The sequence below is a fragment of the Amblyomma mixtum genome, chromosome 4 (assembly GCF_055824585.1).
Source record: "Amblyomma mixtum isolate Tamu chromosome 4, ASM5582458v1, whole genome shotgun sequence".
NCBI lineage: Eukaryota > Metazoa > Arthropoda > Arachnida > Ixodida > Ixodidae > Amblyomma > Amblyomma mixtum.
Genome location: NC_143015.1, coordinates 145,305,356 through 145,318,463, shown reverse-complemented (window position 1 = coordinate 145,318,463; position 13,108 = coordinate 145,305,356). Strand labels below are relative to the sequence as shown.

General features: G+C 47.6%; 1 protein-coding gene and 1 non-coding gene across 3 annotated transcripts in view; both read right to left on the bottom strand.

Annotated features, from left to right (window-relative positions):
* The window catches only part of LOC149348638 (uncharacterized), a 42,045-nt gene that overhangs the window by 6,806 nt on the left and 22,131 nt on the right, over nt 1–13,108 (bottom strand). The window contains exon 2 of one of the 2 annotated variants that reach the window (XM_089585870.1): nt 9,148–9,256. The exons of the other annotated variant lie outside the window; for it this stretch is intronic. Within the exon in view, the coding sequence (XP_089441996.1) occupies nt 9,148–9,256 (109 nt within the window). The remainder of the gene's footprint in view (nt 1–9,147; nt 9,257–13,108) is intronic. 2 annotated transcript variants of the gene reach the window in all.
* On the bottom strand, nt 10,472–10,635 carry LOC149348642 (U1 spliceosomal RNA). Its single transcript, XR_016282602.1, has one exon. It is a non-coding gene; the product is annotated as a U1 spliceosomal RNA (small nuclear RNA).

Below are 13,108 nucleotides of genomic sequence, written 5' to 3'. Positions count from 1 at the left end.
ACTCCTCCCTTTTACATATTTGCGTAAATCAATAATCAAAATGTTAGGACTGCTCTGACTCAGTAAAGTACTATAGTCACCAAACTTTTGCTTGCGTGCTTTCTTCTTTTAAACGATGCATTAGACGTTGGTGTGCATGGAGCACCGCGTGGTATTTACCAACACATAATAAATAATTTATGTCTGAATTTCTTCTTGACCCTGTTTCGGTTTCACCAACATAACGATGGCTGTGACGTGTAGTGGAAATTAGGTCGCGTGAGGTGCTATAAAACGGCAATATAACTGCTGATACGTCGTTCGTTGTAATTATAGGTCTTGAAGTCGGCTGATTTAAGTGCTACAGTGAGTCAAAACAACGCGTAGGCGTTTGTATTAGTTTTCCCGTGCCTCACGTGACCTAATGTTAAACTCCTGTCAAAGCCATCATTCGGTTGATGAAACCGAAACAGCGTGGGAGAAAAAATTATTTTCTAAATTATTTAGTGGCAGTAGGCGAATACCACACGACGATCCATGTATTCTAATATCTATGTCGTCATTTGAAAGGAGAAAATACGCAACAAAACTGGGTGTCTATAGTCATTTTAGTACCGATTGAGAATTCCTTCCTTTTCTTTGCGTCATTTCCCACCAATAGACGAAATATTAGCGCGAGGAGCCAACAATGTTGTGATTGTGGTTTTTGAAGAAAGCAAATGGCGCAGTCTGTCTCACTTCTTCATGGACACCTGAACTGCGCCGTAAGAGAGGGAGGAAGGTGGGAGGGAAAGAAAAAAGAGAAACAGGCGCAGTAGGGGTGGGCTCCGGAAAAATTTCTACCAGCTGGGGATCCTAAGAGCTTGAAAGGGTCGAATGTGTGAGACTGCGAAGTCCTTTTGGCCTAGCATTTGGAACGGTGACGTAATCACCAATTAAAACCGCGACGGCCTTCAAGCTTCTCCGTAGCGCACAACGCTAAGTGGGGGACGCATGATGACGTCATCGAAAGTATCCGTACATTTCAAACGACAAAAAAGCTACTGCTGTGGCTAGTTGGAAATACATACTTGAAGGAATTGGTGAGCGCTATAAAATCACGGAAAAGGGACGAATACACAGGACGAAGCGCTTTCTAACAACTGTTTAATCTCAATAGAAACATGACTATATACACACATTTGACGTCATATCAAAAACAGAAGAGGGAGGAACGCACGCGCTGACAAGAATGAAGGAAAAAACAAGAATGAAGGAAAAACAGGTAAAAACTACGCGCGCTTAAAACAGCCGAAGATTACTGTTCTTGAGGTAGGTTAACTCAGTTCCCCCTAACATCACCGAAGGGGAGCTGACGCATTTCTTATCTGGAGCAACGTGCATTGCGAAAGCTTCGCTAATTTCTCGTTCCCGTCTATTTCGAGCCCGTCTATTCCCGTTCCCGTCTATTTGTATATAGTCATGTTTCTATTGATATTAAACAGTTGTTAGAAAGCGTTTCGTCATGTGTATTCGTCCCTTTTCCGTGTTTTTATAGAGCTCACCAATTCCTTCAAGTATTTCAAACGAATAAACGCCTGCTTTGAAGGAAAAAAACCAACGCCACCGAAGTCAAAGCTCGCCGAACGTTGTTTGGAAGCGTCCAACGAGGCACGGCAGGGCGTGACTGACGGCAGCAGTAATTTTAAATCATACCTTCCGTGACATCACACTGAACTTCCCCGCACTCCTTTGTTGCTTTGAGGAGAAGTGCAAAATTTAATCGTCGATTACGTCATTACTTTAAATGGTGGTGCAAAAAACTTAGCATGCTTTACCTACAGCCTATATAGATTTGAATCCTTGAGTATCGCGAAATTCTCAAAAAGTGGCGCAGTTGCCCTTTAACGTGCACTGACATCGCGCAGCGCACGGTGCCTTTTGCGTTTCGCCTGCATCGAAACGTGGCCGCCGGAGCCGAGTTCGAACCCGGGTTCACCTAATAAGTAACCGAGTGCCCTAACCACTGAGCAACAGCAATGAGTAGTGCAACATTTAATTTTGTAGGCGCTCATTGTCTTAGGCAGCAAGTTCTAAGTAAAACCCCTCGCGATGGGCCTGTAGGGCAATAAAGAAAAAAATGGCTCAATGGCTGTGGAGCTCGGCTGCTGATTCCAAAAATACAAAAACCAGCGTTCTCTGTCGCACGTCCAAAATCCCCAGCTGGTCTCCGTTAATCTGGAGCCCTCCACTACACCGTCTGTGATATAGCCCCAATGTCTACTCGACACGTTAAACCTGAGGTATTGCTACTAGCATTACCAAAAGAAGGATGTATAAATTGGTGCAGCTTCTATTTTTTAGAATCCGCATATTCTTGTTTGCGCGCGACGGAAATAAGCAGCGAAAGGCGGGTTCTTGGCAACGGTAGAGATGTACTAATAAGGAAAATATTAAATACCAATTACACAAAAGGACAATGTGGAAATAAATGTGCTCGCTGGCATGCGATAGTGATTACGCCCAAAAAGATGCTACTGCGATGCAATGTAACTACGATCGAGTGATTTCGTTATTGCCGATTCGCTGAAATCGTTCTGCTTCTAAGAAAATATTGCTGCCAGTCGCCAGCACGCGGCTCCATCCGCTGTTCTCGCACTGCTCGATCTTGAATTCTCTGTCTGGCGACTTATATCTACTTTTCGTAGTCATATTTCCCGTTCTTAGTGTCTGACGCGACAGGCTTATGATTGTTAGTGTTTTTTTCTTAGAACGCTTGGGCCGTTGAACACGTTGAGCCTTCACAACAATCTTCCTCGGCTATATCGGTTACAAGTGGGTGATGAGGGGGTTGCGCGAAGGGTGAAAGTTTCTGAAGGTGCATTTTTACCAGTGAATGCCCTGATGTGCTCCCACCGGAGTGTGCATCAAGGATGGAGGCTGCACGCACGCAGCGCGGTTATTTTTGGGAAAGCAGGCTATACTGCTAACGCAGTAAAAAGAACAACTAAAAGAGTATGCATAGTCTAATCTCTGACTCCCAGCGGGATTCGTACTAATGGCGGCGCAACAGAAAACTCTGTTTACAGATGCTTTAGGCTATTCGGCTATCTTGTAGGCTTCTTTTTATGGTTGTTGCATGGAATATTTGGAACCTCTCTGACCCTCCTCATGCCTTACTTGACCGCGTCGAAATCAGCGATCTCGGCATAAGGCCTCATGCCACCATAACTCCCTGCCTCCGCCCGCACATGAAAATCACAGACAGTGCACACGCCATGAAAGGGGAACCAGTCAGGAGGTTGAACTTGCGCAGCATATTCCTCCTGCGTTAAAGTGCACTGTTGTCTGAACAGTAACCTCGTGGAACGCGGCGGTTCTGCGTCCTATGAATACGAAGAGTTCGCACGGAATTCCAGAGTTCTTCATCGCAGACATAAATGTTATAACGAAATGTATGATGTCAATGGGTTTTTAAGAGACTACTTAAGTATGTCCCAAAAGAATACAGCATCATGACAAAAATATCATTTTATTGCTGAAATTGTTTCTCGTTGCTCTGGCAGGTAGAAATGCACTGACAACGGCAAAAACGCCCCTTTGGCGCGAAGGTACAGCTGCAACGGAAAAAGATTAGCACAAGTGACTCATGACCGGAGCGGAAAAATTGCGAGACGCGGCGCTATTGTAGCCATACGCGCAGATAGCGAGAGTGCCTGGCACATTCCACTTTCCAAAGTGGGGGTGGCCGATAGAAAGCAGCCCATCCGAAAGCAGGCACTGCCACACATTACTTTTCACAGTGCATCGCCACTTTTTGCAGTGCATCCCCAGCACATTTTTAAAGGAAAATGGTGATAAAGATAAAAATGATCGCCACGCCAGCGCAAAAAAAAAAATAAATAAAACGAGATTATGTGCTCAGCCACCTTAGCACATGGTTTGGCTGATAAGAGATCTGCAGGCGTTCGTTTAAGACGTTACAATTCAGATGGGCGAATGCCTAGGTGGATTGCTTTCTGCCGGCCACCCCCGCTTTAGGAAATGGAATGTTCCTGGCACTCTCGCTATCGGTGTACTCGGCAACAGTAGCGCCGCGTGTCGCGATTTTGTCGCTCCCGTCATGATCCACTTGTGCCATTCTTTTTCCGTTGCAGCTGTACGTCTTAACATGTAAGGTCCATGTCTAAAGGGTGACAAAGGTTTTTGTGGCCGATTAAAACTAAGTCGAGCCCACTTATAGCGAATCTGACGATCACGCAGGTTCCATTCGTTATATCTGATGTTCGTAGCAAGTGGATTCTTCTTACAACAGCCAAAAATACTAAGGCCGCTAAAAGGGGCAATTATTTCTTACAAAGCTGCGTTATGCGTGCCTACTTGTGCAAAGCAGAGACTGCCGCGGCTCTTTCCAGGCTATCTAGGGCGATCATTTAATCTTTGTCGAGACCTTGCTGCCAAACATCAAGTTTACGAGGCTCATGCGTGCCGAGTTGCCCACGCGCTGGCCCTCAACAAGGTCTTGTACTTTGCACCCTACGTTTCCTTCAATCAGACTCAACTTAACGCTCTTGAGACTGCCCTTGTGGGCCTCTACAAGGCAGCTCTCAACCTCCCTATCACTACCTCTACTGCAAAGATCTTGGCAACAGGCCTCTTTCATCCTCTCCGTTCTCTGCTCTCTCTCCATCATGACTCGCAGATTGCCCGGCTTTCCCTTACCCGTGAGGGTCAGTGGTTACTGACTCAAGCGGGTATCTCGCCCATTCCCTGCGCCCCGTTTACCTCTCCTATTCCCACCCCGGCTCCCAATCTTCGGATCCTCCCCCTTCCGTCCAACATGTCCCCCGTTCTGCACGCCGGCCGTCGTCATGCGGCCGCACAGCACCATTCCCCTCTCTTTGATACCCAGGGTGTAGCTTACACGAATGTCTCCTTCGTGGCTCCTCGAGGTTCCTGCGGCTACGCCCTGTACCACCCCCACCTCCCCGCTCCTGAAACTCACACCAGCGGGCCGTTTCTACGCCCTCCGGATGCATTGTCCCTCGAGGTCCTCGCCATTGCGCATGCCCTCCAGTCATTTGCCCTCCTTCCCTCTCTTCAAGAGTACACAGTCTATTCAGACTCACAAGCCGCTATACACCGCATACAGAAACGCACCCTAACCCCTTCTCTTCAACAGGAGGTCGAACGAGCGGTCTCCGCTTTGCAGCCTTCCATCGTTTTCCTCCGCTGGGTCCCTGGGCATTCAGGGATTGACGGCAATGAGCTGGCTCATCAGCTCGCCCGTGACACACTTTTCCGGGCACCGTTGATCCCCTGGCCCAAGCCCTCGGAGGACGGTGGGAGACTCACCCTTCGCCGCACCATAAAAGAGGTCTACCTCGAGCTCCGCCTCGACAAACGCCTTTACCCTACCCCTCATCCATCACTCACAGTGCCGGAGGCTCGCCTTCTTCGGCACGTTCAAATGAATGCAATCATCACCCCGTCTCGCCTCTTTCTCTATAGCTATCGATCGGACCCTTCCTGTCCCAACTGCCCCTGTATCTATGCGGACCTTGCCCATTGCCTCTTCTATTGCCCAGCTGCTCAGCAGTCGGGTTCCTACCCCCCACCTTCTTTATCCATCACCACCTGGCTCGACTGGCTTGGCGCTGAAGGGGAGGAAGAACAGCGACTTCTGGTCGCCCAGGCGGTCGATATGCTCGGCCTGTAAATTTTGGCCGAATAAACGTCTTCTACTACTACTACTATAGGACGGCGTATAACTAATCATGGATGAAGTGTGCATGGCAACTGGTGGCAGGTCGGCCACGTAAATGAGACTCCTGGCAGTAGGAAGAGCTCGCACTTGGTGTTCCACGTCTCCGTCAGAGCAGGCGCTTCTGCGATTTTGTGGTCCGCAGGAACGTAGTCATCCGAGGAAACATCCGGTCGGCTATGGATCAACGAAGCGTTGCCAGAAATCTGCAATCATCTGGTCACGCGTGTTTTCGAGCTTCTTCTGTCGTTACTGGGCTGATGTAGAGACGAAGTAGCGCAGCGCTTGTGGCGCAGAATGCATCCGTTGCACTGTCCGCTATATGACAATGCCTGCACATGGCAGCGGCGCCAAAGATTGAGACGACTAGGTAGGCTATGATTTGGCCAGCTAGGATTTCAAAATTATCTAATCGATGTTTTTAGTTGATCCGCGAGATTGGTCAGTAGCTTCGCTTTTGACGATGCTTCCGTGTCACGCGCACCGCGCTTCTTCTACTCGGGATGCTTTTCCCAGCCGGCGAACGCGTAGGCACTGATTGCTCTTTTTGGCCATCGACGCGGGTTTGACCGGCGGTTACTTACTATTTCAATAGAGAATTATAGCATATCGTTGCCGTGTTTACTTTAGCGTTTACAGTGCTACCGGTCGCCGGACTTTCCGGTTAGCGCTGCGCACAACGTGCCGCCTTTTAATTCCATTTCTGGGTTGGCATGTTCTTTCCGGGGCGGTGTCGTGAAGGTTGAGAGGCGCTATTTCCTCTGCGTGCTTAGCGGAAAGACGACCTCTACAACTTCGGGGTAGTTCACCGCGCTACCTCGTTCGCCGTAACCGAGTGGTGTGGCCAGAGTTGTTCGCTGTATCTGCGACGAATTTCCGTTGCCCTTATGCATATATTTTCATGGTAGCACCACACCCGCTCGTAATAAGCGACCCTTCGTTATATCTGTGGCCATTAAAGTGGGCTCCACTTTACATCCGCTGACTTCGCTTTAATAGACTAGTATCAAGAAAGTATAGGTAAGGCTGTAGATGTATTGGTAGAGGAAGTAATGACCGATCGCAACATTTGTCATCTGACTTCTGGAGAGGCCGTACAGGTAAATAAAAGCGAAGAGTGAGAAAACCGAATGAATCAGCGCTCGCGAGCATGTCCAGAAAAGACAGGCGAGCACTTAACAGCTGCCAGAAAGGGGTTGTTTTTAGTTGTGAAAATAAATGCCTGAAACAAGTAGGTGGACAAATGGTGCACGCAAGATTAACCACTCTTCAAGACTCTATCAAGGGCGCAAAAAATTCTGTTGACGCGAAGGTTGGCTTTGATAGCGCCCCGGGAAAAGTCCAAAACAGTCTATCACAAACAGACTTCTTACTTTACTATAGTGAGAAGTCACGATTAGCTCTGTGTTTGATAATATTGAGCTATAGGGGCTTGAGATATACTATAACACGAGTCACAAAGGCGATATCGAAGATGTGACTTAAATAAAATGTTTGGTAAGCTCCGGATTTTAGGGAGAGCCAGTGCTCCCATGGGGCTCTCGTTGGGTAAGGGACGGATGGTGGAGGGATTCTCGAACATTTTCTTACCATGTAGTAAAGGAGGGGGGGACTGGCAAGTCGGTTTCGGGGTGACGGAAAGGTATCTGTCTCTATGTATACGTGCCGATACATGATAGTTTCGTTTCTCAGTAGTGCGCGGGAACGTAGAGGGCGCGTGCGGCGGAAATTTTGGGGCCCCGTAAGTACACTGCGTATGAGAGAGTCCCAACTGACGAAAGCTTCAAGGGAGACCTATTACTCGCGCTACGGAGTCTCCCAAACTGCAGGGGGGTCTTGTAGATGCAAAATCCATCGGCTTTTCGTCCTACACCTCATAAGGTGGATTATAGCGTATACACATAGCCGATTTTCAATAATTTCGAGTTCATTTCATTTTGCGGCTCTTGCCGTAAATTCGTCTTTTTGCTGCGGACAATAAATAAAATGGGTAAAATGAGAACATTTCGCATTAAAAATTTTTTCATTCTCAAGTAACATAGTAAACACGACAAAAGGAAGACAGGAGACGACACGAACGCTGACTGACAACTGGTGAATTTATTCTGTGAAAAGTATATAAAGGCGCAGGACAGGACACAGGAAACAACCCCCCAAAAAAAGAACAAAGGTTAAAAGTGAAAAACCATACTGCGCATGCACATCACAGTCGAGTTGTGACGTCTTTTTCAACCAAATTCGAAGAGTAACTTCGATAGTAGACGGCACTCCTCTATCTCCTGAACCTCACACAATTGCCATGAAAGCCTGACTCCTTATCTACCAAAGTAATAGATAGTGAAGCAACACGCTCATCTGCTTCCCCACTTAGAAATACAAGTCTCCTGTTTAATCACCCTGATCGAATTTTTAGGGAGATGGTGGAGGCCTTTATAATCAGGAAGGATGCAGATGAGCGTGTTGCTTCACCATACATCAATTTCGTAGAAAAGGAGCCAGGCTTTCTTGGCAACTGTGTAAGGTCCAGGAGATAGGGGAGTGCCGTCAACTATGGAATATAGTCTTCGAATTTCATTGAAAAAGATGTCATGACTCGACTGCGATGTGCATGCGTAGTATGTTTTTTTTTAGTTTTAATCTTTGCTCTTATGCTTTTTTTTTTATTGTTCACTGTGTCCTGCGCCTTCATATACTTTTCCGAGAATGTAATAACCAGTTGTTAGTCAGCGTCTGTGTCGTCTCCAGACTTCCGATTTCCTGTTTACTGCGCTGCTTGAGCAACCGCTACCAACTAGCCCAGTTTTATGTTCTCGTAAACAAATCCTTGCATTTTTTATTTTGTATAGCGATGTGCAACAAAAAAGAAAACGCATAGCAAGGTTGACTGAAACCCATCTGCATTCTAATTTCTTTTTGTCCCGAACCCGTTTGAACCCGTTTGAACCGGTTCGAGACGGTCCGAACCGGTTCGAACCGGAACGGAATGGCCCTCTGGAGCCGAACCCGGAACTGAACCCGAAAGGCGTGAACCCGAACCCGAACCGAACCCGAAAAAATACCGCTTCGACACCCTGCTCAGGGGATGAGATGCAAAGCATGATCAATGATTTAGACAGGCAGAGCAGACAGAAAAAAAAAAGTCGGCAGAGACAATAAAGGCTGCTTACGTATGAGAATGCGCAAGCCCGCCGTTCACTTTGTGAACGCAGTCGCCGCGCACAGCCGCGTGATGTAAATCATCACTGTAGCACAGAGCCTCGTCAGAGTGCATAAATACGGCGAGACGTAGCACGCAGTTACCCGGATGAAACAGCATGCGCTGCTAAGACCGCAGTCCCGCAAACGTTGAAAAGTCATACTGCACGACTGCTCACGCTCAGTCCATTCGAAATAAGTCACAGGCTGAATGGCACATCTCTGCTCACCCGAAAGCTGACAGTCTTGCTGCTGCTGTTCGTGATTGCGATAATACTGCTGAGAACCTCGATGCCATTCTCGAGGTGGGCGTGTTTGAACATGACCTCGTCTTCAGGCCTGCATTACGCGAGAGAAAAGAAGTTGCGGTGAATCTTCCGCTGCGCTGAACGTAACCATTTAACAGCTAGTCCGGTAGAAAAGATATTCTTGAACTATGAGGAGGACACTGCCTCCTGGGCCAGTGGTAGGAGATAATTTTCATTTTACTGTGAAAAATGTTTCGGTCATCCTTCCCGGTTCTGCCGCGCCACTGACGTAACACGGAGGACTGCGAGGAGCTAGGAAAGAAGGGAAAATGAACGACGCTGAGCAGACCATCGCCTCACGGAAACATGGCGCCCTCTTTGGGCAGCGGCGCGAACTGGCGCCTGCGCCGCATAGCCTCCGAGATAGGGCAAAAGCGGCGCGCCGCCGGAGCTGATCGCAGAGCCCACGTGCGCCGTTTTGCACATGGAAATCAAAAAAACTTCCTCCGTGGTTTTGCACCACCGGAAAAAGTCGCAGAATTTCGCGTCAAGCCTGTTTTACACAGAGTGCCTCGATGGCCAAGGCGCGCGTACATCGGCACCCTAGTTTTACATGCAAGCGAAAACGCTAGAGATCACTGCCACCGCAGCGCAATGAGTCGTCGCTGCGGCTCGAGCGGTAACAGCGGCGAGGTTCCTACAAGGAAATTCTCTCCGACGCGCCGCTCAATTCGCTTGCATGTGAACAAGACGTTAGGCAGGTGTGATGACCTTCGGTGAAGCGCACCAACCCTTGACGTAATTAATGTAGCGTTCATTCTGTCTGCACCCTGCCGAACCATTTAATTCAAAAGTACAGCCTTTGTCAAAAGTTTGGAGCCCAGGGGGTTTGCTTCTGAAGCACACTGTCTGGTTCGTAATGCATCTCCAGCGCTCCAAATTTCCTGAAAGTAAGATTTCTGGTCCTGCCTCCTCCAATGGGTAGGACTACCACGAATGTTACAGGAGTCCCACTGCGAGGCTTAGAAGCAAACTCTCTGGGCTGTAAACTTTTGACAAAGACTGTACATCCAATAAGTAAGTGGACTTCTTTTTTTCAAAGTCTTTGGACTAATGTACTTAAACAAACACCGCGAAATAATGAGCACCAAGAACGGCGGCACACTTGCGAAAGTACATCACTCGACCTTTTCACTTATGCGGCACAGTTCTATAACGCTATATAAAATAGAGAAGGAACAACGCTACCGCTGCCCATAACACTACCTCGTGTGTGTGATGCGCTCTTACTTTGGATTTCATATTGAGGGGGAAAGCGCGAACGCAGTCCCCCACTACCAAAAATTGCATGCCCCATCTGCCCCAGTTTGGGGTAGTGGCAGGGGTCAGCACGAGCGCAGTGCAATGCCCGCGCCTCTCCCTGGAGGCACCGCCTCGCTGATCACGGTAACCCCGGCACCAGGTAAGTATGCTTAGCGCTGGTCTCGGCAGCCCACCCCACCTGAGGCGACGTCGTCTCCTCCTCCGGTGAGGACCGCTAGAAAAGTTAAAGAACCGCATCTCTCTGTAGGCATTGCCGGTCTACATCAAGGTGCAGCATAGAAAATGTTACGAACTTTTGAGCTGCTATTTTAAAGAATTCTTGAACAGCTGATTGTGTACAGTAGCCGTTTAAAATGCGCTGTAAACAGGGCTTTCTCGACGACTCGAAGCTCAATGTCACTAACTGCTAGATGTTATGGTTAAATGGTGGCGGCGCCACTTGCAATGCCTCCCAACTCCTCTACTCCTTGCATTCCTCCATTGCAGTGCACTAGCAGCGCACGAGTGGAGTCGCTGGAAAACTTTCCGGAGTACCGCACCTGGCGAAGTCGGAGAAACTCGTAACGAACCGCCTGTTTCCGGCAAGACAACCAGCTCCACGCATTTCACGACAGACGCTCTTGAGTTCCGACTGCTTCGAAGTTGCAGCAGTCAAGCGTACATTCCGTTCTTCCACAGCGACCGCAGCGAAGTGCCACGGATGCGAAATCCGAGCCTTAATTATTGTTTCAGCATGTTTTCATGACCGCAGTGTCAATCGGAGAAATTCTGCGCCTGAGCTCAGTGATGGAACGAGCGGCAAGCTTGCGCGAACTGCATGCTAGCAACACCAATGAATCCGTGTCGCCATGATCCGCACAGGCGTTCGTAAGTTGCCCACAGTCTGCCTTCAGTCTCAAACAGCGTTCAACCAGCGCTTTACTTTTTTTTTTTTCTTTCAGCAGCAAGTGTAAGCAAATAATCACTCCGTGGTCGTAACATCGACGCTCAAAAATGTGGTCTCGAGACGTGGCAAAGATTTTAATTTCATGTGCCTGCGTAGATAGACAGCGAGCCGCGGATTTGCTAAGACAACTTTTGAAAGTATTCGTCATGTGACCACTCAAATTACCACACAGGCCCTTGAATGCTATCTAACTACATTATGCTGCGATATGATCCTGTTAGAGTGCATAATTCCTTCACATCTCTGCTAACTTGCAATTAAGTTGCTCTTAACAGATTTAAGTTTTCAAAACTCGGTTCAAAACAGAAGCATTGGATGTTGATAACACTATTTTATTTGTTTTGTGATGTTTAACAATGTTCCTGACCATGTGAAAGCACTATGAAGAGCTACATGTGTGCATAAACTTCACACAGTGTTTAAAACTCAGTAGCGAGCTTTTTCCTTTCATAAGCAGTGCAATAAACAACATTAGTAGTGTTATCACCCAAAGTGCATTGACTGTGTATTTTCTATGCTACCGTATAGGCAAGGAACCTCCAAACTTGGAGGGCAAAAACTCTTGGAGCATTTCGCATGTAATGCAAAACAATAGCAATTGCCACTTGTTGCCAGCTTATATTACATGTTCTACCCCACACTATGTAGCAAAGTGAAAACAAATCGAAGCCTTTGAACCTCCTTTCACCTCATTTAGACAAAAAATAATACACCATCTATGAGACAGCTTTCAGATGGCAAAACTGTCATCCTGAATAGGTCACAAATTATGATAATGATGTTCATGTAACTCTTTATCCCCACTGTTGTGTACACATGCAAAGTGTATGCATAAGTAGCAAAGTGCATGTCCGTGAGGGGTGAGTGTACACGAACGACTGTATGCTTGTGTCAAGTGACATTCGTGTGTCATGTGATCTGACAACAGCAGAGCACATGATCAGATAATATGCTAATGAGCTCAAGTGGAGTCTCTGATGGGACCCATTAATGCCATCGTATCGTACCCTTAAAGGTGGTGCTTAGGCGTCCCCAGAATGTTTTGAAAGTGGAACTGAAGGAGCACTCATGTAGATATCACAAGTCTGTGCTATTTCCTCTGTTTCAGCAATTTCTGGCGCAGAATGTTTTGAAAGTGGAACTGAAGGAGCACTCATGTAGATATCACAAGTCTGTGCTATTTCCTCTGTTTCAGCAATTTCTGGCGCAGTTTGACATTTTCTCTGAAAGAGCACTTCATACGAGGTCTGTTAGAAAAGTATCCGACTTTATTTCTTTTTACGAACACCTGATGGATTTGAAACAAGCACATTTGCACCAGCCCACCTTGAACCTTCGTGCGCATGCACAAATTTTTTCTCGCCTGACGACAGCGTCAGTCACTGGCACGCAGCGTTTCAGTGAGGCAGTGCGCAGTGCTCTCATCGGTTTTTTATTGCAAGGAAAATAGCGGAGCGACAGGAGCAGCGCTACTGCATCAAATTTTGCCAGAAACTGGGCGACAGCCAAGTGGAAACCATTCGGAATATTCAGACGGCTTTCGGTGACAATGCTATGAGCAGCACACAGATTAAGCAGTGGTACAATTAGTTTAAAGACGGCCGCACATCGGTGCAGAGAGAGCCACACTCCGGTCGGCCATCAACATGCCGAAATGACCAGGTCATTGCCGAA